The sequence below is a fragment of the Podarcis cretensis genome (genome assembly GCF_951804945.1).
Source record: "Podarcis cretensis genome assembly, chromosome: 3".
Taxonomy (NCBI): Eukaryota; Metazoa; Chordata; class Lepidosauria; order Squamata; family Lacertidae; genus Podarcis; species Podarcis cretensis.
In genome coordinates, this window is record NC_137172.1 from 92,116,784 (window position 1) to 92,144,017 (window position 27,234).

General features: G+C 41.4%; 1 protein-coding gene across 14 annotated transcripts in view; it reads left to right on the top strand.

Annotated features, from left to right (window-relative positions):
• The window catches only part of DST (dystonin), a 306,444-nt gene that overhangs the window by 261,153 nt on the left and 18,057 nt on the right, over positions 1–27,234 (top strand). For all 14 annotated transcript variants that reach the window (XM_079970248.1, XM_079970257.1, XM_079970258.1 and 11 more), the window contains 16 exons: positions 1,857–2,030; positions 3,772–3,927; positions 5,810–6,007; positions 6,766–6,894; positions 8,299–8,469; positions 10,297–10,452; positions 10,710–10,916; positions 12,579–12,698; positions 16,257–16,426; positions 17,464–17,623; positions 18,620–18,814; positions 19,989–20,117; positions 24,189–24,332; positions 24,983–25,171; positions 26,300–26,429; positions 26,740–26,903. In XM_079970248.1, coding sequence (XP_079826374.1) covers positions 1,857–2,030; positions 3,772–3,927; positions 5,810–6,007; positions 6,766–6,894; positions 8,299–8,469; positions 10,297–10,452; positions 10,710–10,916; positions 12,579–12,698; positions 16,257–16,426; positions 17,464–17,623; positions 18,620–18,814; positions 19,989–20,117; positions 24,189–24,332; positions 24,983–25,171; positions 26,300–26,429; positions 26,740–26,903 — 2,592 coding nt within the window. The remainder of the gene's footprint in view (positions 1–1,856; positions 2,031–3,771; positions 3,928–5,809; positions 6,008–6,765; positions 6,895–8,298; positions 8,470–10,296; positions 10,453–10,709; positions 10,917–12,578; positions 12,699–16,256; positions 16,427–17,463; positions 17,624–18,619; positions 18,815–19,988; positions 20,118–24,188; positions 24,333–24,982; positions 25,172–26,299; positions 26,430–26,739; positions 26,904–27,234) is intronic.

The window sequence follows — 27,234 nt, forward strand, 5'->3', positions numbered from 1 at the left end:
AGCTGCTCTTGGTCTGTGGGTCCCTGTACTTAACAGGTTTAACAGCCTTCTCAATAAGCATGTTTTTAAAGCTCTGAAGAAATGCCTTTTGACAAAAGAGAAAGCATTTGTTAACATCAACCACTGACATTCAAAACTCATGATATAGAGTTTGTCTTTTCCACAACCAAAATTAATATCTGATAAAAAAAATTCTCCGTTGGGTTGTTTTTCTTCCTCCATGCCTTTTGAAAACACTGTAGGGATATTTTGAATAAGGATGCATGGCCATCTGCCTTGAGCTCTATGCTGCTGTGTGCATTTGGAAACCGGGATATGACCCCTGGAACGGCTGTTGCCATTTCCTCTAAGGCTAGCAACGTTCCTCTAGCAACAGAAATTCTGTGTATCCCATAAGTCATGCAGTTGGTGGGGAAACTAATGTCGCTAAAGCCTCGAGCACATTCTCACATTGGCGATTGGTTGCTGAAGTGTCATTCTTCCACATCTCTGCATTTATTTATAATTACATCTAATTCAGAAATGTGAAGATGTTAACAAAAGGCATGCCCAGAACTGTGACATGTAAAAATACAAGGGATAGTGTCAGGGAACTGCCATCGGTTCAGGAGGGAGAGAGGAAAAGCCGAATGGATTACAGAGAGCCTCCAAGGATCGTGGGAAGCAGCTCCTCCTCAGCAGAGGAGAATAACCGCGCCTCCAGTGGAGAGGAGCTGCAGGGCTCAGAGGAGGCGAGGCGGTACCAGGACACCTTGCCTGGGCAAAGCGGGGAGGAGAGGGGTCCTCCGTTACCCACACCCTCCTTGCGCAGTAAGCTTCCGCGCAGAGAGGGGAGGCGCAGACTGGGCATCAAGAAATTGCTTTGCTCGGGAAAGTTTAAGGACCGCCCACTCACGGATTCTGCCAGTGAATGAGCCAGCCACGGGAGAGTGGCGCTCTGGACAGATAAAGTTTATTTCTGAAGCTAAAGCAAGGCTTTACAGCCAAGCAGGCAGGTATTTGCCTGCTTGCTCTCGAGCAACCACTTGGAACCTTTACAGATAGACTCTTCTGGATTCAGCTAATTTATTTATTACATTGATTAGTTACTCCATAACCACATGAGTGTCAAACAATTAAGAGAAGTTAAAGTATAAATCTAATAAAACATGAAATAACACTGCCAAAAATTGTAGAAAACAACAGCCATGCCAGAGCAGACTGGGTCAACAGTCAGGTTAATATAACAACAAACAAGAGAGAGCCACAAAATATTGTTGTACAGGTAAAACTATATCCTAACCCTCAATGAATGCAGACAGTAATATCTCTCTCTATGTGTGTGTGCATTGTCGCAGCCAACAAGCTGTGTTTCTCACCTCTCTTTCCAATGCCATGCTGCTTACCAAGAGGGGTAGGGTGAACGCAACAAGAGCTCAACATGGCACAGGAGCAGTGGTGGACCCAGTCTGATACTCCCACTGCTATACCCACACCTGTTGCCTTGGCTCTGCTACTATCCCTCTTGGTAACCAGCAGCGATGGATGGCATTGGGAAGACAGGAAACAAACACTCAGGTGCAACAGCTGCTACTGCATGCACGTGCGCACACGCACACACACAAACTGATTTTTAAATTTGTTTTAAAAGTTCCTGCTTTTGCATGCTGGATGCGTTTTCTTTTCTGGTGCAAGAGTGAAGCGTGCCTTCTGTGTTAATTTGGAGAAAACACATGCCTTGGTTATTGGAAATCCAGAGGCAGAAATATCCGGTGTGACCTATTTCGCAATTTTGAAATAAGGGCAGAGCATCCTACTAAGCACTCTTCTCTGGGTGATATTCATTGTTGACTTATTGTCTTCCTTGGTTTCCACAGCAATTTAAGAAAGAAGCCTATCAGCAGCAGATTGAAATGGAACGGCTGAACCACCAAGCAGAGCTGTTGTTGAAGAAGGTGACAGAGGAGAGTGATAAGCACACCGTACAAGACCCCCTGTCTGAACTTAAGCTGTTGTGGGAAAGTCTGGAGGATAAAATTGTTAGCCGCCAGGTAAATGGAAACTAAAAGGGTAATATTCTGCCTTATGTTGCCATGAAATGCATGTTCTCTGACACTCATGCTCTGAAATTTCAATAGCAACAGTTTCTACATGGAAACTCACTTGTGTATCAAAGTTTATTACGTGAGCTAGGGAAGGAGTTCTCAAAACTGTGGCTTTTCATTCAGGTAATCCATAGCAGGTTGGCATCTAATACTCATAATACTTTTTAACAGTTTTTTTATTTATTATTTTCAGTTAACATATTGCATCGTATTTTTAGTGTAGAACAATTTGAATTGATTGAAATGCAAATTGTAATACAGCAAAATACAATACATTGGAAATAACTTTCTGACAGTAAGAGCTCTTCGACAATGAAACGGACTCCCTCAGAAGGTGGTGGACTCTCCTTCCTTGGAGGTTTTTAAGCAGAGGTTGGATGGCCCTCTGTCATGGATGCTTTAGCTGAGATTCCTGATTTGCACAAGGTTGGACTAGATGACCCTTAGGGTCCCTTCCACCTCTACAGCAATAAAAAGGCAATAAAAATGTCACTTAGAATCATACAGCATCTAGCGCGTTACATTACAGTTGCTATAACAGACAGAAAAATCATGGAATGGCCCACCAAGGCCATCAACATTTTTTAGTGGTCATGTGGGGAAGAGGGGTTGGAAACCCTGAGCTTAGGGGATTTTCTGCACTGCTATGGAAATGCAATGCAAACTTTAAATTGGGCTATATTTTAGGCTAGCATGGTCAAAATCTTCCGATCCGCAAATTGAACCACTACAGAAGACCAATTTGACCCAAGGAGACAGCTGCCACATGGAGCAGTTTCCAATAAGCTTCCGGGCAGCAGATGTTTCCTGCAAATCAGGCTGTTGTTGTTGTAGCTATGAAGCTAGAAGCTGTACACCATAGTTATTTTTATTTATTTCTATGGGTTCACCAAAGTGCATTAGCAAAAAATATGCTAGTCCCTGCCCCAAGCAGATGGCAGGAGAACATATTCCAGTGTGTTTAGGGTCAGTGGTTTATTGTAAGTTGCTACACCACAATATTACATCAGACATATGAGGTACATGGGGAGAGATTGTTGGGTTTTAATGGTGGAGCTCCATCTTCAAATTCTGACCCAAACACGAAGCTCAGTAGTTGGTGTTGAGCAACTCTGTCTCTTTGACTAACTATCCAAGTTCCTTGGATGATAAAATGATGCCTTTTATATCACAGCTCATCCTGGGATGGATTTCTAAAAATAAATAATTGCAAAAGAACTTTAGCTTTGTGTCATCTGCCTAGAATTGTTTTCAGATAATGTTGCTGCATTCAAGCGCATTACATAAAATTTAGATGGCATCTCTTATTCCAGGAGCAGCTGGTGACAAGGGGGAGGGGGCGGCGCTTTGCCTTTGGCATCCTGGGAGTGGGGTCGCTCCTGCTCACCAAGAGGGTGCAGGACAAGGTGGTGGGGAGGTTGAGTGTTGGGTGGACATGTTGGTGGGAGTGCTAGATAGGCTCTGCTGTTCAACCTGCACAGTGTCAAACTGCTGGCTGCCTCACCTCTCAATAGTTGGCAGTGACTCCACTACCAGGAGGCCAGGTGCATGGTGACGCACCTCCTTGCTGACCACTCTTGCCTTATTGCAACCATTCATTTGAGGTTTGATGCAACTAAGGACATTTTAAGTCGCTTGCGGCCTTAACATAAAGTAATAATTCCATCCATTCCCCCTTTTTTTACAGCATAAGCTGGAAGGCGCTTTGTTGGCTTTGGGGCAGTTCCAACATGCCCTGGATGAGTTGCTCGCATGGCTCACCCATACAGAGGACCTGCTGAATGAACAGAAACCTGTGGGTGGTGACCCCAAGGCTATTGAAATTGAGCTGGCCAAACATCATGTACGTAACTGAGAATTCTGAGATTCACTGTTTTAGATATATCTGGATCCTTTTTATGGCAACATTTGCAAAGAGCATTTTCGTACATCACCAAATCATGATTTCAAAGGATGCAAGCCCAAAGATAAATTTGTATTACAAAACTTAATTGCTAACATACAGATATTGCTGTTTCCTCCCTTTTTTACGTTTCCCAGTAATGGATGGTTCAGAACATCTCATTGGTAAAAACAACAACGTATTCTTGGCAAAGCATCACATACCTGTCGTGGCTTAATAAATGAATTGCAGGTACAGAAAGGGTTCAGCAAACACTCACTCTTAGGTACTTCCTGCTCATTTACGTCTTCCATGCTAGAGAGTACTTCCTCTTTGATCATCAAAAAATTCAGGAACTTGGCAAGCAGTTGCCATTGTCCTAAAAGAGTGGAGGGGAGAAAAAGTGGCACCTGTTTCTGTAATAGAAGTTTGACTTTTTCAAATTGATGGACATTTATTTAAAACAATGAATAATAAATCTTTTTCCATGTTCGACTTGTAACACAGAAGTGAGAGTGTATTCAAACATAGTTCTCACTTCACTAAATCACATCATACACAGTAAGTTTCCCTTTCCTGCACTATGAAGACCATTACAGTGATATAATTTCATTTCTCTTACCCCAAATCTGAATGTTACACATAGGATCAATCCACTTAATGATTCCTGCAACAAACATCCATTTTCGTTATTTTCATATGGCAAATTCTCTTTATTTGCCCATTGGCTTAAATACCATTTTCTTCAAACTCCCTAAAAATGTTTCTCTTGATTTGGCAGCCATCCCTGGGATGCAATGTCCATTCTCACAGGGTTCGGCATATAGGAAGATTTGGATAGCTTGGCATAACTTTATGAAGAAATTAGCAGAATGTCACATAACACGCCTGAACCCATATACTTTGAGCCTTGATGCACTCCCCATGCTTTGGCCACTTAGCCATCCTTAGAAGTCCTAAATAGGAGGAGCTATCCATGGGGACAGGCAATTGCACCTCTCTCTTGACTGAACCATAATCCTCAAACTCAGAGCTTTCATTTTTTTAAATAGCAGGTTTCTATAATGAATAGGATAATAGGAGGAGCACAACAGGAGATGAAATATGCGGACAGTATTCTACTACATGGGGAGAAATTAGGCTGCTCCCCCACCTTCATTGCTGGCTGCCAACCAAGATGGCTTTAAAATAGGATTAGAAAAAAATGCATGGAGAAGAGGCCTATCGATTGCTACTAACTATGAACAATATGCCTGCACAATTGGAGTCATCAGTGCTTCTGAATACCAGTTGCTGAAAAGCACAGGATATTGGGAGTGTTCTCATGCTCAGGTCCTGCTTGTGCATTTCCCAAAAGCATTTGGTTGGCCACTGTGAAAACAGGATGCTGGACTAGATGCCCACCCCCCAAAAAAATAATTCTTGTGAATGCCCATGCCTCCTAGTTAAGTTAATGGGATGCTATCATGTCTGGATTCCCTTTGTATGAACCATTACAGTAATGTTGTAAGAAATACTTTCCTATTAGGAGAGTATAAACAGTTATGATAGTAAAGAAAAATATGATAGTAAAGAAAAATGGTCATAGTTTCTTTTATAAACAGAGCACACTAAAATATGTAATGATTTTTTGGTAGTAAAGATAATGCTGTTAGGTCAGGAATAATTGTAAACTATTAATGATAGTCCCATTCCCTTAGGCAGACTCTGAATCCTGTATGTGCTATTCTTAAATACTGTCCGCAAAGTTTTTTACTGATATTATTATGTTGCTACTTTAGTACAACTGAGTGAAATTAGCATTTTTAAAATACGGCGAGGCATGACATGTTTGTAACTGCAGGTGCTGCAAAATGATGTCTTGGCTCACCAGTCCACTGTGGAAACAGTTAAGAAAGCAGGAAATGACCTTATTCAGTCAAGTGCTGTTGAAGAAGCGAGCAATCTGCAAAGCAAGCTGGAACTTCTGAATCAGCGATGGCAAAATGTCTTGGAAAAAACAGAAAAGAGGAAGCTGCAGCTGGACAGTGCTTTGATCCAGGTGTGTATGAGAAACTGAACAACAGGGAAATAAACTTGCATTGAGTTAATATATTTGAGTACATTTCAGCCAAGGTTAGGTTCTTTTACAGTCCTACTGATTTCCACAGGAGAATTGGGAACCCAGTTAGTTAGCTCTCTGTCACTGAAATTGTAGGACTCAGAAATGGCTGGATTGTGCCCTTGGAGAACTAGCAATAATTTGAAGTATCAAGCTATAGATCATAACTATCAATGAGCCTGAGTTTGTGTGCTTAAGTACCCATTTGTACAGCAGTTTTTCTCTGTCTTTGCCTAACTGTACTGTAATTAATATTTGCAGTCGTATTTACTGTATGGATGATTTTAGAAAATGCATTTCCAATTGGAATTATTTGAAATATCAAATAAAATTAGCAAACACCCACATCTATATATCTCCATTAAAAGTTTCATACAATTGATGAAATGTTTGTGGGTCTTTCCTTCCTTCCTTCCTTCCTTCCTTCCTTCCTTCCTTCCTTCCTTCCTTCCTTCCTCCCTCCCTCCCTCCCTCCCTCCCTCCCTCCCTCCCTCTTTCACATTTTACCCTGTTTCATTATACGGACAACAATTTGCAGTTTTTACTCCAGAGGATATCTCTGGTTTAGTAGCATTTCTTTTTAGAGGTTTTTTTTTCTTGTCTGATTTCATAGGCTCAACATTTACAACCCCGTAGCTGATGTAGCATGTTAGGTTATTGAAATATGTTCTGAAATGCTGTGGTGATGTATCGCTTAGGCCCAAGGTTTCCATGGTGAAGTTGAAGATCTGCAACAATGGCTGACAGAAACGGAGCGTCAGCTTTTGGCATCGAAACCAGTTGGTGGTTTACCAGAGACTGCAAGAGAACAGCTTAATATCCATATGGTAAGGATCTCAATATTGCAGATGGTCCCAATTTGGAAGCTAAACTTTTGTGGCCGTTTGTAGTGAAACATTTGCAAAGTGAAATGCCTGTAAGGTTTAATGAGAACACACTCTTATTTTTTGGGTAATTTACTAAGTAGCAAAACTGATTGAGCAATACATGTGTATGTCTGAGCAGTTCTCAGCATTATTTTACGGGGAAGAAAAAGACTTTAAGGGTATCGTTGATGACTCTGTTACTCAGCTATAAAGTTTAGCTGAGTACTAGAGTCATCAAGAATACCCTTAAAGTCTTTTTCTTCCCCGTAAAATAATGCTGAGAACTGCTCAGACAGTTGAGTTTTTCTTTTTTCCTTTTCTGTATATCCTCATCTTTAAACCAGATTGTTTTTGAATTTACTTGCAGTCTCAAATTTGAGAGCTTATTCTATTGTTCCTTAGCTTTTGTTAGAACATTTTTTAAAAAGCTAGCCAATGATTGCAGAACATTCTCCATTTATTATTTCCTGCCTCATCAATACAACTTATGTTACCAGTACACAGAGGCAAAGACTACTCTAAGTTACAAGACAGCACAATGGTGTTCTTCTTTTCAGTGTCTGAATGAAGTAGTTCAGAGCCAAAACCTCATTAACAGTTGCCTGCCCTCTTGTACTTAGAATATAAGAATAAGTTCTTAACTGCAACTAGGTTCAGATTTAGGTTGTCATTCAGCGGTGCTGCAAGCATGTGCAGCATTGCAACCAAGGTCTGGAATGTAAAGAAATGGCACTCACATGTGGGAGAGAGCTTTTCTACTTCCTTCTTAAATGAAACAGCTTTTAAATAGAACAGCCAGCCCCAGGCAAACAAGGCACACAAACTGCCTTTCTTTGCACCCCAGCCTTGGTGTATATTTCTTAGAAAAGCTAACTTAGATGATAAGTACATATTTGACGGAGATGCAAAGCGCAGCTGGTGGGTTTTTCTGTATGCAGCTTCACAATCTTCTGTGGTTATGCCTTTGTTTTCGATCAGCTTTGATCACCATGGCCTGGTAAGATGGTTCATTTCACGCAGAAATTTAAGGGCACAGGCCAAAGCTTATGACTGTCACACACACAAGTAGTAAATCAGATTTTACTGGGCTATTTCTTGTGTTCTGAACAGCCCTTGTTTTAGCCTCTCTTTTGAACCTGGAGAGGGAAGGGAGAAGTGGCATATCCATGCCCCTGGAAATAAGTTGTGGGCTGCAGACTGCCCAGGTCTGGAAATGCACAGTGGCACCTCCTTTGTTCAACTCACATTAACTCCCCAAAATATAGCTAGCATGTTTAAAGTAATATGTGAAACTTTTAAGGGGGTATCATTTTCGAATAAATGTTTATGCATTAACGATTTGCAATACTTTCCCTCTTTGTTTAGGAACTCTGTGCTGCCTTTGAAGCTAAAGAAGAAACATACAAGTGTCTGATGCAAAAGGGCCTACAGATGCTTGCAAGATGCCTAGAGACTATTGAAACAAATGTTGAACAGGACATAAATAATCTTAAAGAGAAATGGGAATCGGTGGAAACAAAGCTGAGTGAAAGAAAAGTATGTTGCATATCGAACATGGGGAAATTCTCTGAAATGTGTCTTAATATTAGAATATTGCAAATACAGAATTTTCCTTTTAGCAGGCGCTAGGGATCCATGCAATTAAACCTGTAAATGATGTCACACACCATGATTCATCTGGAAAAGCTGATCAATAAATTACATGGCAGCAGACCAATGTTTGTAAATGAAAACACCCCCTATTGTAGTCTATAGGTCGCAGACCTAAGGAATGAATAAATCCTTTCTACCCACCCAGTACATCATCCTGTCAGCTTGGAACTGATGCTTTAATTTTATTGCTGGCATTTGAACATAGCAGTTCTTAAAAGTTTTAAGTGATGAGGCCTCTCTCATGCCCTCTGGGAGGCGACCTCATATTCCTGGATAAGCATCTTACTCATAGCTATGGTTTTCCATGGGGGTGGACATTCTTTTGTAAAATAAAATAAAATAAAATAATACTCCAAACATAGATAAACAGTTTACTCTGAGCCAGACTATAAATTACATCTTGAAACAGCTGAAATACAAATGTGTTCATAAGAAACAGAAATGATTAAACAAACAAATGAAGCCATTCTTGGAAAAAGGAGTATTTGCATTCTCATATAATGTAAATTTAAAGGATTGTTTCAATTGTATTAGATGGCCTGGGCCAGCAAAACCTTTGGGTAGTCAGTACGGTTACATATGATATTGTGGACAAACCATGTTGACACCCAACACATTATATTCTTCAGCTGTATGAGAAAGGGGCTCAGTTCACATTATATCACTAAACCATTGTTTAGCATTGGGGGATAAGTCACAGCTAGCCTCAGACTAGCCTCTAGACACATCAAAGAAGTGTTTCAGTTAAATGTGTTGTAAATTTAAACAGGGGAAACAGGTAGAGAAAAACGGGACTCCACAGCACCATCTGGTAGACACTGTTATATCACATATACAATCTAGCTGAGTCCTTGTTCACTCCCCTCTCCTCCAGTGCAGCCCCAAGGGGAAGATCGAAAGCTTCCACTTCTGTTTTGGATAAACCACTGTTTAGCACTGCATCTGAACCATAGACTGCATAAACAAGACAGCTGCATAAACAAAACTATGGCTTTTGTTTTCTTCATTTCAGCAAGCCATAGTTAAGATTAAACACATGGGTTTCGATGCTATGAAAGGCTATAGTTAATAAATAAAAATGAAACCTATTGAATTTCTCCTTCTGATTGTGCCATAGTGGGGAGGACAGGAGCTTAAGACTTACTCTCATAACATCTGAAACAGCAGTAGTCTATATGGTGGAAGAGAGGGGGGTAGCTTCTGTTCTGCACAAAGACTTGCCAGCCCCAAAGTTGTCTGAACTAGACCTGCATTCGGCAAAAAAGGATAGTCTCCACAGTGCAAATTCCCAACTTTATCTTCCTAATCCTTCATGCAATGCAACCGCATATTATCCCCTTTTCATGCAAGCAGAATCAAAGCTGAAATGATGTTCCTGGATTACTGTCTTGAATACTTGTAAGGCTCATCATTTAGCACTGTGGCAGAAATCTGTATGTGGCATTGGATGCTCTTCTGCCTGCTCAGTCCTTGTAGGTTCTCTGTTTTGTCAGTTTCTGCTGAAATATTTTTAGAAATATCTTTCTTTGTATGCCGTTTAAATATTCAGAACATACCAGTATTAAACTGGGGGGGGGGGGTAGGCAAGAGGACAAGAGTGGCCTTTTTCCAAATTACATTCAGACATGATTTGGTTTATTTCTCTATAAAGTTTATATGGTTTCTAGTATAAACTGTCCACTGCTGCTAATTTATGGTGTGTTCTTACAGATCAAACTGGAAGAAGCTCTCAATTTGGCAATGGAGTTCCACAACTCACTGCAGGACTTCATCAACTGGCTTACTCAAGCTGAGCAAACCTTGACAGTAGCTTCTCGGCCAAGTCTTATCTTGGATACTGTCTTATTTCAAATTGATGAACACAAGGTATGTACAGAAACAACAACAGATGTGCAACTTTCTTCTTCCCGTTCCTTGGACCCACAGGCTGGCTGGCTTGTATTAATGTTTAAAACAAGCCAGCACCATTAAAATCCAAAGACGTTTTACAGTTTTTTAAAGTGACATTTTATAGTGTCTCTGACCAATAAAGCAGTGCATAACACCATCAGTTCTTAGGTATATATCTGTGTGCTAGAAGACTGAAGCTTTTCAAATACTATCTTTTTTCTTTCTTCCACAAGGTCTTTGCCAATGAAGTGAATGCCCACCGTGACCAGATTATTGAGCTGGACAAAACTGGAACACATTTGAAATACTTCAGCCAGAAACAGGACGTTGTCCTCATTAAAAATCTGCTGATCAGTGTCCAGAGTAGATGGGAAAAAGTAGTTCAGCGCTTAGTGGAAAGAGGAAGAGCTTTGGATGATGCAAGGAAGCGTGCCAAGCAGGTAATGTGGCAAGTCTTCCATAACAATTTGAGCGTAATCTTGCTGTAACTAAACCCATGTTTAAATGAACAGTGTGATGACTTTAAGTCATCTGAAGGAAACTGGAATATTAGATCAACAGGTTTGGCAAGTAGTGGGAACCAGAATGGCTGTTTCTTCAGGCCAGACACCAAAAGTGAAAGTAGAATCTTTACTTTCCAACCAAGCAACAGAGTGGTATATGGATGTAGTGTTCCTGTTTTGCATGGGAAGTTCATCCTTATTTTATTTTTCACAATCATCTTCATTAATCCACCATTTTCTGAAACAAATTGCAACCTCTCTACATGGGTGCTTCTAGCCTTCTCAACATTTTTGTAGTGTCAACTTAGGCCGAGGCTCATTATCAAAGGGATATGACTGTGTAGGGATCATGTCATTTCAGGGTTTTATGTATGTGTAGAGGAGGTGGATGAAAATCAGAGCCCATATTTTGGTGGGACAGAGAGATGCCTACATGAGGCAGGCAACTCAAACTTTTGATTATGTGTGTTAGTTTTTCATGTGGGCTGCAGTTGTCATGTGTGCTATTTTTAAACAAAACAACATCCCATATAAAAAATAAGGAAGTACTGTCTCTGCATGATTGCAATACCCTCAAAACAACACTTTATCATATGTGTGAATCATCCCAACAAGATAGTGTGTCTAAGGAAAGAGTGGCAAACCCATGGATCACATGGGACCCATGAGGCTATGTCAGGCAACTTACTTGCCCCCAGAAAATTTGGGACCTCTTCCTCCACTTAATAGCAAAGGTGCCTCTTCTCCTTCTGCTGTGATGCCAGAGGTAGGACACCGAACTCAAGAGACACAGAAGCACTTCCTTCTGTTTCCTGAGCTCCAGGTCCTGCTTTCAACGTTTCCTTGCCAAAAGGAGAAGAGGCACATTGACAGGGTAACTGGGGGCCTCTTGTTCTCATTCCAGCCCTGGGCTAGGAGGAAAGGATCCCCTCTTCCTAGTCCAGCACTGATGTTGGCAGAAAAACAGTATGCATGTTCTATTGACCTCTAGGTATGTTGTGTGTATGTATAGTGTATGTTTCTACATGTGGTGGGTGCATGGGTGGCAGCATGTTATTTGCATTTGTGCTGAGCGTATGTGGCCCTTGAAGGGTTCAGCAACCCTCAGAGTGGCCCTTGGGCCAGAAAGGGCCACTCCTGGTCAAGTAGATATGTCACTGTGTCAATAGAGGTTGGGAGCCTTGGATTTTCCCAGCATGGGGCTTGAACCTTATACTCTGCTGACTGAGCAATTCCAGAGAAATTTCAAATAATTTGCATCACTCTAAAAGGGAAATTGTCCTTTGGTCCAACATTCATTTGTGTGAGTCCAGTCTGGATTGCCTGGCTTTTAATATTGTGAGCCTGATTCAACTAAGTTGTTGCACCAGTGGAAGCCAATGCAACTTGGCTTCCCGTCCTCGCCTACCCTGCACCCTCCCCATTTAAATTAGTAGACATGACTGACTTAGACTCATTAATTTCATTGCATACACTCTGAGTGAAACCTAACTGAATGCAACCCTTAATATTTTTTCAAAGCTAAATGTGCGTTGAATGTTTTGAATGCATAATCTATGCCTATCAATGTATGTAATTGAAAATCTTGCTTTTCCACAGTTCCATGAAGCCTGGAACAAACTTACTGAATGGCTGGATGATTCAGAAAAGACTCTGGATGCAGAGCTTGAAATTGCAAATGATCCAGACAAAATTAAGATGCAGCTTGCCCAGCATAAGGTGAGTCACTGGTAATGGAATGTAGAGGCTGTCCAATCAGACGGCAGGAAAGCCAGTGAACCAAGCACTGTGTAATTAGCAGGAGGAGGGAGATTTATTGGTCACTAGGTTGGAATGTTTGCGACCATCAAATTCAAGCACTGGCAGTTTTCCAGCTTGTAAAATAAATAGAAGCTGGGAGGTTTCTCTGCAGGGTTCCATCTTCTGAAACTACATGTGGAAAGGAAAAGCACAATAGTAAAGAATCATAGGAACAAGATAAAGGGCACTATGCTATTTTTTCCTGTGTGCAATGTTATAGGACAATAGGATCTGCTAGAGTTTAACTACACTCAAGACGGGCTCAGAGATTGTGTGGATCACCATTTGTAACATTTTTTTTTTAAAAAAAACAACAACAACCCAGCTTATCTCAAAAAAAATAAGCAAAGTACAGTTTGATGGACAAATCCTTAATCGCTTTAGTGAAACAATTCCCCACCACCACTTGGAAATGCATTAGATGCAGTGGGGCTGTCAACAACACAAATGAACGTTGCAGAAGGAAAAAAGAGAGTTTTTCTGTTAAAGGTCCACAGCTGTCAAGCGCCTTTCCATAAATCTGGTGATGTGCAGATGAAAAGTATTCTTTAAAACCTGGGCCTCTTCTGAATGGATATAGGGAAAGGGACACGCTGTGCACAGGGATTATATGCTCCGCAAAACTACTTGTATGCTGAAGTTCAAGAAGTACTGTTACTTTGGTCTGCCTAGCACTCTCAATATCTTGGTTGTCAATCGCATTTTAGCACCTTACTCTTAAAAAAGCACTGCTCCGTGCACTGCTCTGGTTCACCAGAAGCGGCTTAGTCACGCTGGCCACATGACCCAGAAGCTGTACGCCGCTCCCTCGGCCAGTAAAGCGAGATGAGCGCCGCAACCCCAGAGTCATCCGCGACTAGACCTAATGGTCAGGGGTCCCTTTACCTTTAATTCTTATTTATTGTTTTAGCTGTTTTTATTGATACTTTTAATATTCCTTGTTTTATTACAATCAAACAGTGTGTGAATAAAATTGACTGTTGAGGCCTTTGAATTAGCTTTCAGCACTTTCCCCTTCATTATACACAGTTTACTGAGTCCTAGTGCCAAAGACTCTATATGGATGTACAGGGTGTTAAAACTTGTCTTGACTAGATGAATGGGTAAGATCATTACTATAAATAAAAGATAATGCGCAAGTAGATTCATATCAACCAGCAGCTCTGCTTAATTATGACTTCCACTGCCTTTTCTGAACACCAGAAGCTGCCTTATACCAAACTGGATGTGATTTCACACAGGATTATTCTATACCTGGAGGTGTAAGGAACTGAACCTTCTATATGCATAGGATGGGTCTTACCACTGATCTACAGACCTCACCCCTGATCAGATGATAATCCCATCAGTATGTGCATTCTGGAAGGATTTTGAGTTTTAAAAGAGCTCAGAATGGCCACCAGTCTACTTCTGGGACTGGATTTTTACACTCAGCTGGCAACTAGTATGTTTAGAAATGGGTCTTTTGTGGGAAAACATTTTTAGAAATATTTTTTTTAAAAAAAGAAATTCAAATTTTCATGTTGTTTTTAAATTCAAAAATGCAGATTAATTCAGAAAAGGAGTGGAATGGATTTATGAATGCACATTTGGTAAACTGACACACACTGGAAACATACTAACTTGTCCACCTCTATTAACCTCTCATTCCCCCAATACATGGACAGTCATAAAATAGCCTCAAAAAATCCTAGCTACTCCTCTTAGCAAATATTTGTATGTTGCATGCCTTTGGTTGCTGTATGTTTTCAATCTTCCTTTTATAAAGTAAACCATTGAGCCATTGTTGAAGGTTTTAATGCTTTTAGTATCTAAGGCTAAAGACCGTAGACTAGGCTCTATTTGATATATGGAATAACTTGGCTTCGTTCTTTGGGAGTTTTCAAGAAATGAAGATTCTAAAAATGAGCTGTCTCATATTTGTTACATATTGCCAAAGATTTGAAGGAGTATTCTTTGGCTTTTTATCAGTCCCCAACCACCACCAAGCTCTTTGCATGTTATATTTAGAAGTCAGTGAAGAAAGAATGGGCCGTGTAGTTTGTCTTAATCCCTTTTTCAAGGATTTTTTTTTTAAAAAAAGAATATTGATATATTTTAAGGCACGGGTATCCTTCAAAAAATTGCTGGACTACACACCCATCATCCCTGACCATTTGTCATGTTGGCTGGGGCTATTGGAGGTCCAAATCATATTTAGGTCACCACATCAGCTACCCCCTCCCCATTTTTAGGTTAATATGCACCTCATTACAAGTCAACCTCCATTTACTTTACAGAAGTGACATTGGTAGGATAAATCTTTTTTATTCAATGACTGTAATTGCTTGTGAGTTTCATTCTAGAGAATATTTGTAAATGATATAGCCACCAAAGAATTCACAAAATTGAGTCTTGCGTTTCTACTGACCAACATTTCTTTGGCGGATTCCTTATTTGTGCCTTCTTGCAAAAGCATGATAGATGTACATCTTGATAATCTTAGCACAGCCCTACTCCAGAGAAGATAGCAATACAGAAATAATGAAGCATTTTATTGTTTACATGGGGGGCACTCACTCTCTGTAGTATTTAGCATTTAATACTTCGTTAAGTAGTGTACTGAATGCAAGTTAACCTAAGGTTTGTCATGTTCCTTTTTTAATGGTAAAGAATGGAATAATATTTTCCAGTGTAGCTTCTTTATTCTAGTCCATAAGTCAGTAAATCTAAGGTATTGGGTTTCAGATGATTTAACATGGACTTCTACATTGATTTGAATGCTAGTGATTTGGTGTAAATGCTTTGTAGAAGACAGTCCAAACTTGTGGACTATCACTTCAAGCTGAGCACCAATGCCTTGCTACCATTTCTCTTGCATAACTTATTTTAATTGCTCAATTAAAGTCATTTGATTGATAGTCTTATTGATCCCAGGGACACGAGGTATATTCTGGAATAAATGCCAGCGGGTTCTGGAATCTAAATATCCCGGTGACATTTCATGATATTTCCTTGCTAAATGTAGTTTGTATGAAAATCTCATTCATTGTGTTTGGCCCTGTTCACACATCTGATAAATCATAGATAATGATTGACCATGAACATGCCTAGCTGGGCTGTTTATTTCCTCCCTACTAATACACAGAAGACTCAAACCCTGATCCTTTGCTTTGGGATCATGCTTTATTTCACTGTCAACAAGCCATGACTGCTAAGCCAAAAGCGGAGCTTTGCTAGAAATTGTGGTTTGTTGGGAGAGAAACAAACCACGATCCCTGGTTCAGATGTAACGCTAAGCCAGGGATCGTAGCTGATTCATTTTCTCTGCACATGAGATGGGAAGAGTGAAGTGGGCATAATTCAGCCATGCATTATAAGCCATGCTTTATGGATTACCATGATGTTTGAGTGTAGTCTTCGTCTCCAAACGGCACAAAATACGTTGTGTAGGTTATGTGTGTTGTGTGCTTCATATTGAGTCTCTTTCTTGAACAGGAGTTCCAGAAGGCTCTTGGAGCTAAACATTCTGTGTATGACACCACAAATAGAAGTGGACGTGCTTTGAAAGAAAAAACTTCCCTAGCTGATGACAATCTGAAACTGGATGATATGCTGAGTGAACTCAGAGACAAATGGGATACAGTATGTGGGAAATCTGTAGAAAGGTAAGACAAAAAAGCTTTGCATCTTACTTAAAAGAGGCTCTGTAAAGCAGTAGCTAGGTCACTGTCTCCTTATCATCCCATTTTCCTTTCCCCAGCTGGTCTTCAGTGAATGTCCCTGGTCAGAATAAAATTATGAGAGTCTCACTTTGAGCAGAGGATGTAGGTTCTTGGCTCCACTTCCCCATCCCTTAGAGTGTTTAAGACTGTGTACCCATTATTCGCTTAAGATTAAGCTGATTGGGGAGGGGAGAAGGCATCAGAAATGCAGCATTTAATAAGGAATGGCAGGCTAGATAAAGGATAGGTGTGGATTATCTCTAGCATCGTGTGTACACTGTTTCTCAAACCAGCATTGGAAATGCAGTGGATGCAGAGTAAATGGGAGCCAAAATCTCAGAATAAGCCAGCTGCAGAATAGGTATTGGTTTGTTCTTCCAAGGGTGACTGGAGGCAGAGGAGACCCATTTCATATTCAGCGGAAGTCTCTGGGATGGTTTAGAGCTCCATTTCAGAAGAGTCCTGTGAAATGGGAAGTGCATGGTCCAACTCCTACGCACTTTTCTTTATGCTGTATATTCCTTTAGTTCTAGGTTTGAGCTCAAATCTTGTCTCCTGAATATATGAACAATATATTCATTTGGCTCCTCCACTTGGTCTTGATAGAGAGGTGTATAAAGCCAGAACATTTTGTTTTGTTTATTGTTACCTCTGAAAACTCCCCCAGCCCAGTTGGAAGAGAGGAAGGGGTGGTGGTAAAACTGGAAGAGCATGTAGCCCCTAGAATAGCGACTGATTGGAGGCAGGGCGAGGGGTCTAGGAAGTAGGAACTAGTAGTTGGCAAGATAGAAGCAGAAATGTCGTCACTGTGGAGAGGCTGTAAATGAAGGAAGCTGCAGGAGGTAGGATGAGTTCTAAAAGACCTAGATTTATGGTGTTAGAGTCATATTGCTGAGTGCATGGGCATAGGGTGCCTGTAGATCTGCAATCACTCCCCCCTCCCTTTTTTTCACTGTGTCTGTCTTGTTTTCCCACTTCAGACAAAACAAACTGGAAGAAGCGCTGCTGTTTTCTGGGCAATTTACTGATGCTCTTCAAGCTCTCATAGATTGGCTGTACAAAGTGGAACCGCAGCTGGCCGAAGATCAGCCTGTGCACGGAGACATTGATTTAGTGATGAACTTAATAGATAATCACAAAGTAATGGCCACAAAATTACAGTCATTTTCATATTATTTTGAATCAAGCTGTTCAAAGCATTTTGAGTAAATGCCTTTTGGGTCAATTTGTAACTTTTAAGAAAGATTGATGAGCCCGTTCAATAGGTTAAAAACCTTGGCCTGTGGTATAAAAACTGGCTGGAGAGGGGGAAAAGCTTGCTGACTGCAACGATCAAGATTTATCTGAAACTTGCCTTCAATTCTAAAGTTGATCTGCTACATTTTTCTTCATGCAGATTTTAATTCGGATTATTAGAACTAAAAACGCTCTTGAAAGTTTCTCAGAAACAGTGGGTAATAGCATTAGCAGCCTTAGCTTTTTAGTCCAATCCATTTATAAGAGATGCAGAAACTACTGCTCACATGTTCCACCATCTGCAAGGGCTGCCCCTTGTCTTTTAAAGGAAGCAAGAGATTTGTGGGCACATGCTTTTGCACATATAGAACTGCTGAGACAAAAAGAAACTGTCTCAGCAAAATATTGCAGAAGATGTGGAGCCCTGGATCAGAGTGTAGGAGTATAAGAGAGGCAGGGAGAGTGAAGGAGCCCCATGTTATCAAAGCTTGCACTAGTTTTCAGTTCCTTGTGTGCCTAGAGATTCCTAGTGAAAGTTTCAGGGGTTTTCAATATGTTGTCTTCTTTTTTAATTGGCAGTGTTCACGTGATCCCACATTGCATAAGGAAGATATTGTTGACCTAATGGTTTCTTTCGGAATATATGTAGAACTACTGATTTGTAAGAAGTGAGGGGGACATTCAAATACGGTAGAGTAGCAAGGATTGAATAAAACAAAGCCAGACAGGGGGATGAAAATATTTACGGGACTCACATTACAAAACAAAATAATGTTCAGTTAAGTTTAATTTCTTTAAAAATTAAGTCTATAAAAATGAACTTTCTCCATAGTTGTGATAGCTGTGTTACTCTGTTATTTGGGGAGATAATAGAAGGAACCATTTATTTCCTTTTCTTAGGCCTTCCAGAAGGAACTGGGAAAAAGGACAGGCAGCGTCCAGGCACTGAAACGCTCTGCTCGTGAACTGATAGAAGGTAGTCGTGATGATTCCTCCTGGGTTAAGGTCCAAATGCAGGAGCTGGGCACTCGGTGGGAGACGGTGTGTGCATTGTCCGTCTCCAAGCAAACACGACTGGAACAAGCCCTCCACCAGGTGAAGAATGAACCAATTACACTTATTTCAATCAGATGCAGCCTATGCATGGGTTGGGATTGCAATTATTGCGTATATTGCCGCATAGGAAGCGATGAGACAAGGAGGGCCTCGTCTGCGCCATGCCTGTGCCACCAGGTTCTGCATAAGTTAAGGAGTCCACGGTGAAGCAATGGATAGATAAGCACAAAACAGCTTTTATGCAAAAGACATTAAAGTTGAAACAGGAGTCCTGATTGCTAATTGCAGCTATTTCACCAGGCCATGTCAGTGGAGTGGTGCTCTTGACTAGACTGAATTGCAAATAGCCTCCCCTACAGGAAACCTTTTAAAAAGTTATTGAATCATGAGGAGAAAGATAGGCCGGTGCTACATTTTTTTTTACTTCATTCTGTTTTTCCTTTGTAGAGAGTTACATGTGCAGAAGCCTTGCTGCTTTCATATAGTAAAAAATATAGGGAAAATAATTTCAAAACAATTCCAAACTCCTCCAGACACACCTGAGGGAGAATAATGTGGTGGTTATGGGCATTGTCCATTAGGTATATGCAGTAAGTGCACACATAGATACCGCACTAACTCATGTTGCGCCACTTGAAGTTGGAGGCTCAGCCTTTTTCTGACACTTCTTAAAGCACTACCAAAATATGAAAAACCATTTTGACCAAAGACCATTGCAAGACACACACACACACACACACAATGAATATGCAAAGGCTGTAACTGGCAGCGACAACTCTATAGTGATACTGCTTTCAGCTCTTCTATATACAGTCTCAGTTAGCTCCCCCACTCCACAAAGTAATTAACATCATTCACTAGCATGACTCCACCTGATAATTTGTCAGTGTGAAGGCAGGTTGCTCTGAATTCCACTTTCACATATGCTATCAATCATATATTTAAAAGCATGCACAAACAGGCCTATGGGCTTTATTAAATCCTTTTTTAAAAGCATGTGACATTTTTACAGCCATGATATCAGAGTGCTGTATGTCAGATTCCTTAATGGAAAGTTAATGTACCTCCATTGCTGAATGATAAACGATTCCACCAATCTGGGCACAGGTTCATTGTTCATGGGAGGAATCCAACATTGTACTCTTTCAGTCCAGATCCCTTTTACAGCATTCTCTCCCCCCCCCCACTTTCTTTTCCACTTTCATTTATACAGGCGGAAGAATTCCACTCAGTTGTGCACGTTCTTCTGGAATGGCTGGCTGAGGCTGAACAGGCCCTTCGTTTCCATGGCAATCTCCCAGATGATGAAGAGTCTTTGCGTACTCTAATAGATCAGCATCGGGTGAGTGAGATAATTGAGACAGTGCTGGCTCTTGAGACTAGATTTATGAAAAGGTCGGAATAAAATAAAACTATGACTTATTTGTATCTGGCAATGAAAATTAGTTTCTTTCCTAGAAATAAGGGCTCGTGGAAACCTTAAAATCAGTATACTTACTTTAAATGTTTCCTTCCCAAACCATAATACAATTCTTGATATTCATAGCAACACAGTTATTAAACTGCAGTAGAACCTCTCCTACCCCTTGAAGTCTGGCATAGACCATGTCCCAGGCCATCAACCCTCTCTATCGCAAGAAGTCAGATTCAGCAGAATTCTTGTAGCAAATTCATTCTCTTCCTATTACAGTGGTGCCCCGCAAGACGAATGCCTCGCTAAACGAAAAACCCGCAAGACGAAAGGGTTTTCCGATTTTTTAGTGGCTTCGCAAGACGAATTTCCCTATGGGCTTGCTTCGCAAGACGAAAGCCCATAGGGAAATCTCCGGGGACAGCGGGGAAGCGCAGCACCTGTCCTGAAGGCTTGCGGTGGGAGGTCCGGGAACAGAGGAGAAGGCGCGCAGCGATTCTCCTCTGTTCCCGGGGCTTGCGGTGGGAGGAGGGTTTTTCCTCCCCACCGCCAACCTTCAGAACAGCCTTCTGAATGTTGGCGGTGGGGAGGAAAGCCCTCCTCCCACCGCAAGCCTTCAGGACAGGTCCGGGAACAGAGGAGAAGGCGCGCAGCGATTCTCCTCTGTTCCTGGGGCTTGCGGTGGGAGGAGGGTTTTCCTCCCCACCGCCAACATTCACCGCCAACATCTGCATAAGCTGCAGATGTCTGCCCCGCGCGAGGGGCGCTCTGCTTCAGAGCGTCCCTCGCACCGGGCAGCAGGCTGCTATCCGCAGCCTAGGCAGCCCTGCAGGAACTCTTCTGAAGGCTGGCGGCGGGAGAAGGGCTTTTCTTCCCACCGCCAGCCTCCAGAAGGCTGTTCTGAAGGCTGGCGGTGGGGAGAAAAGTCCTTCTCCCCCCGCCAGCCTTCAGAAGAGGTCTGGGGACAGACTGTCCCCGGATCTGGTCTGAAGGCGGTCTCCCTAGGAACGCATTAATTGATTTTCAATGCATTCCTATGGGAAACCGTGCTTCGCAAGACGAAAAATTCGCTAGACGAAAAAACTCGCGGAACGGATTAATTTCGTCTTGCGAGGCACCACTGTACTCCCAGTCTTTACATACATACTTTGTAGGCCACTTTCCCAGTGGGTTGAGCCTTCTCTTCCAGAAAAGAAAAAAATGCTAGCAGGAAAGACTTCAGGACAAAGGCATAAGAAGGTGGATAATTGGCTAAATATTTATAGTGCCCGTCATAGAGGTCAGGTGGTAAGAATGAAGCCATTATACCCCTCTGTTGAACAAGGCCTGCAAAATTTATGACCCATCAGGCTAGCACACCACTGGCAGTTCATTTATAGTGCAAGGCATGCAGAAGGTGCAGATCATTACTTGTTTACACTAGTCTAGGACAGATCTGCATGCTAAGGGAGATTGTGATTATGGTAAATGGAAGTGGAGTAGGGAAATTCGCAGTGAAACAACATCATCATGTCATGTGGTCTGTTTTACTATGTATTTTTTAGATGTGTAGCTGCTGCTTTTGTCTCTTGTAACATGTAGTTCTTCCCATAGTTTTACCACTTTCAGTTGGATTGTCATTCCCCACTCCCAACCCACTTTCTCTCCCCCCACCTTCTTTTCTCTTTTCTTTTGGTAACGGTCTACACTATGAGTCAGGCCATTTGTGCAGCTACTCCTCCAGCTCCACCATTTTTTCCCCCTGGCTAGTCTTTATGTATCTGTTACCATACAATGAGATCATTGAAAGGCTGCCAGACGCAATGGTAATGAAGAAGAGAATATCTTGTTTACTGTCATTCCCTCTGAACAGGCTCCAGATGGTTCTCTTTGGATTTTCTCTCACCAAAGAAAAGGCAAATTCTCTCTCTCTCTCTCTCCCTCTCTCCCTCTCTCTCTCTCTTTCTCATTCTCTCTCTCTCTCTCTCTCTCTCTCTCTCATTCTCTCTCTCTTTCTCTCTCTCTCTCTTTCCTCACACGCACAGTTCTCTAGGCAAAGCAAGCAATACGTAAACACAGGATAACAACATACAATAACGGCCGCTAAAATGTAAACCACACTTTAAAAATTTACAAGCTGTAGAAGTTGTGAGTGAAGATGCATTTTAATACAATGTGAAGTTTGGAGTATCTTCAAACATACTTTTATCTAAACCTAAATATATCGCATACTTTAGTTCTGCTGCTTTCCCCCTTTTTTGTGTGAAGGAAATGTCTAATAGGAATCTTTTTGTGTAGCAACATTTTAAAATTCTTACCCTACTCTGGTGGGGCTACTTGACTGCCGGTCTATCAAGGAAGGCATTTCAGCCCTTTATTTTATATTGAAAAGCTCAGTTTCACAACCAATTACCCTTAAAAAAAAATGCACTTGCTTTAATAGAGGTTAGGTCTCCCAGATAATTCAGATTTTACTCTCCTTGTGGGCTTTGGGGCTGATAGGCACAGTGGGTAAATGCATTAAACTAGGTATGAATGGAAAGACATTTATGCTCTTGCTCTCTCTACCCTAGTCCACCTCCTACACCACTCAAAAGTCTCATAAATCTTTTCTCTTGTAAAAATGTTATATATCCTTAATTCACTTTCTGATTTTCCCTATCAGCATAGGATGACTTAGGGCCTATAACTTACAATGTGGACACTAAAAACAACAACAATAAAATATAGAAGATAGTCTAAAACAACAGCAGAGAACACAGCAGCCAAAATATCCAGGAGGGCTCAAAACCTGATTAAAAGGGGAAAATAATAACTTTGCATATCCCAGCAGAGGAATTTCGGCGGGGGGGGGGGGGGCGGCCATCACAGTAAAGGCTGTATTGTGTTTTGTCACCTTACAAATAGAAGGGCATTTGTGGGAGATCTGAATTCTCAGGCATCTTTGAGATGAGCATTTCAAACAAAATTTTCAAGAAGAGGACTGTTCTTTTGTTATCTGAACCCCAGTGAAAGTGGGCCACAGATGCTTGCATCCCCTATCCCTTATCCACAGGAAGCAGGAAACAAGTGCAGCAGGGAAGTTGGCATTAGTTTGTAACCCAGATAGATAGGTCCTGATTTCTTCCTGGTTCAGGGCACCATCCTCCCACATGTGGGGCTTTGTGGAGCAGCAAGGCCACTGCCATATCCGTAAGTCCTGCTACTCAGGGTGACGATACTGGAAGATGCGTGGAGGGTAAAGGATGTTCGGGTCCAGTCCAGACCTGATGCTGTCACACAATAGCAGTGAAACTGGCTTGGGATCCAGTGAATCTCAAGTCAGCACAGCCCTGCCCACTCCCTCCATTAGGACCCCCCCACTGTCCCTGGATGATTCAGCAGGCAGCAGGAGGCTGTCTCAGCCAGGAGAGCTGAGTGAAGGGACACTTTTGCCTGATCCAACACACAGTCTGGCCTAAAGGAGGTTTAGATAGCTCAGTAGGTCGGTTGCTTCTGCAGTCGACATGTTAGCATCCTGTAGTCCAAGTATTCAGTGAATGGTCCCTAGAAGTCTGCATCAGTATATGCTGGCCCAGTTATACAACTGAGCAGAGGTGCTCTGAGTAGAGAGTGTGGTTTGATTAAATAATCAATCCACTGGGTTTCCTGAAACATGTCCAAAAGTAATTAACTTGCTATGACATCTAAGTAGTGCTGTCTCACAAAGTTGTGTGTGTGTGTGTGTGTGTGTGTGTGTGCGCACATAAATATTGCAGTATTGAATTGCAGACTCCAGCATGCATTTTGTCTCTTCAGTTAGCCCTTAGTCTACAGTGGATCTTAAAATATTCTTAATAAGTAAATCACTTTCCTCATGCTTTGCTGCTCTTCTTCCTTCCCTGCCACTGGATCAATTCAGATGCCGAGTGATTCAGTGTAGGCATCTGCGCTTTTTGGCTAAACCAGCAAAGTCTGAAATCACTTGGATTTTACCTTTGAACCACTGCCAGCACCTAATTGAAATCACTGTTTTTGCCTTAGGAATTCATGAGAAAACTGGAAGAAAAAAAGGCTGAGCTAACGAAAGCCACAGGTATGGGAGAAGCCATCCTGGCTATCTGCCACCCAGACTCCATCACTACCATCAAGCACTGGATAACAATCATCAGAGCAAGGTTTGAAGAGGTCAGTCCATCTCTAGCAGGTTCTCTCTGGTAATAATAATCAGTCTTTGATAGCTTGGAACACAACTGACAATTAGCAAGGCACTTATATTGTGAGGAAACGGGAGCAAAATGTTTAACATACTCATGCTGTCATGTGTAATAGGCTGGTTTTGGCTCTTCCTTTGCAAATGTCTCTTGAGGAAGAAGTAAAACACTCCCCAGATCAGTTCATGTTCAAGATAATCACAATGAATTAGAAGTTAAGCTTTGAAAAAGGGATAGGGAACCTGTGGTTCTACAGACATTGTTGGACTCCAACTCCCATCAGCACCAACCACTATGGTCATTTGTCAAGGATTAAGGAGTATTGTGTGATAATTCTCAAAATGTTACCACATACTAAATATCCAATCATTAAACACAGCAGTGCTTTCCAACACTTCTGTGCTGCTAGAAACCTTTGGATCACAGTAAAAAGGCAGTGACTTTTCTTTTTGTACTTCTCTTCATGGGGTGCAAAGAGTTCCAGCTTCTACTCACAGAGCTCACTAATGTGGTCGCTCAGCAGTCCTTTGATAATTCAGCCAAATTTGTTCATGTGAAAGTAATGGAGCACCCAAAGCCCTGGGTTGTGTGAATGTGAATATCATGCATACTTTTCTTTTCAAGGTGTTAGCATGGGCAAAGCAACATCAGCAGAGATTGGCAGGGGCCCTGGCTGCACTTATTGCTAATCAAGAGCTGTTGGAAGCATTATTGACCTGGTTGCAGTGGGCAGAGACGACACTTAGTGAAAAAGACAAGGAAGTCATTCCTCAGGAGATTGATGATGTTAAGGCACTCATAGCTGAGCATCAGGTAAGAGGGCCGTTGCTATGATTGTGATCAAACTAGTCAGCTTCAATGTACTTATGTGCATATGCATATTTTGGAAGTTCAGGTGGAACAGAGGTTTTTAAATAAACAATTAAAAAAATATGCTTTGGACAAGGGTTCTGGTTCACATAGCCTTCTGTTTTTATTTATGTTGTTTTATTCTATTGTACAGCATTGTTCTGGTAAAAGGTGAAGAAAGGCAATATTAAGGAAAACTGCTCTGTTCTTGTACACAGTAAACCAGTGCACCAATTCACCGTGCAATTGATTTCTCCTTTAGAATAAAGAGACAGAACAGCAAAGAAAAAGAAATTGAAAACAATAAATAAGCTGGACTGTAAGATAATACTGTATTGCTTGTGTTCAACTTTACATTCTACAATATGCCTTAGAATTGTTCTGGGACCACATAGTTCCTTCATAAAGTCCAAGTTGAGTATTTTCCTTGTTGGTAAGCCAGTTAGGAGAACTTTGTCATTACTATTTGGGACATAAGATCAATATCCTTATTGTGGGAGAAACATGCACTTTGGAACACTTGGATGTTGGTGGAAGTGCTTTCTTTTAATCTGAGCATGTAGCTCAAGAAGCCACAGCCCATATTGTTGTTCTCATCCATGTGCTCATGGCAGACAAGGTACCGTATTTTTTGCTCTGTAAGACGCACCAGACCACAAGACGCACCTAGTTTTTGGAGGAGGAAAACAAGAAAAAAAATATTCTGAATCTCAGAAGCCAGAACAGCAAGAGGGATCACTGCGCAGTGAAAGCAGCAATCCCTCTTGCTGTTCTGGCTTCTGGGATAGCTGCGGAGCCTGCATTCTCTCCATAAGACGCACACACATTTCCCCTTTTTGGGAGGGAAAAAGTGAGTCTTATAGAGCAAAAAATATGGTAGTTGTGCAGGCATTCAGGTGTTAGCAAGGAGATGCTGTATCCAATGTAGATGCTAATCTAGATATGAGAGAAATCAGCATGTGAAGTAGGAGTTCTGTGCATACATGAGAGATCCCACAGACATCTGGATCAGAACCTTTGTACCCCCAAACAGGGTATGTTGCAAATTATTGTTGTGCATTGTTAGCCAAAGCAACCACCCTTTAATTGCAGACATTCATGGAGGAAATGACTAGAAAACAGCCTGATGTGGATAAGGTTACTAAGACGCATAAAAGGAAAGCAGCTGAATCTGGTCCAATTCATTCTCATATTCCTGTACTGGATAAAGGAAGAGGAGGAAGTAAGTAATGATCTCACATATATATATGTGGTATCACATATATCATTGCCTTTAGTCATTAACTGGTTATTTAAAAGCTGTCAGAATTTAACTTACTATTTCTAATTTATGAAGTGGACAGGATTGTCTACAGGGTCAGGAACCTGTGGCCCTAAAGCCAAACCTACCTTTCTGTTAGATGCCACCTGGAATCACAGGCATGTTAGGCCTTTCCCTTCTTCCTATAGAAACAGGCATGTATGCTGTGTTACCTTTTGTTTACACTGCCTTGAGAAGCAGAAGTACAGTACATTTTTCTGTATTTTAACAGGAAAGCGTTCCCCAACACCAAGCATGTATCCCTCAGGTGCACAGGCTCAGATTGAAACCAAGAATCCACGGGTGAACCTCTTGGTCAGCAAATGGCAGCAAGTCTGGCTTCTGGCTCTGGAAAGAAGAAGGAAACTTAATGATGCTTTAGACCGATTAGAGGAGGTCAGTAAACAGCAGATTTGTTTGCTATAACTAAGCCTTGGTTCATGTCTTATTGGCCACTCCTCTTCATGTGGTGGAGGACCAGGAAGATACCCTTCCTTTGACAGGCAGAAGTAGCTTATGTGTTGGTCAGTGCGTACCAACACCCAATTATGTGAAAGCCCTGCTTGTGCACCATTATTATTATTATTCACTTTTATTACAAAGGTAATTCAAAGTGATTTACATTAACTATATTTAAAGCAATTTACATTCATTATGTTAATTTCTCCCTTGCTTTTTTGTGATGGAGATATATCACATAAGCAGACATCAGCATGGAGTGCCATTG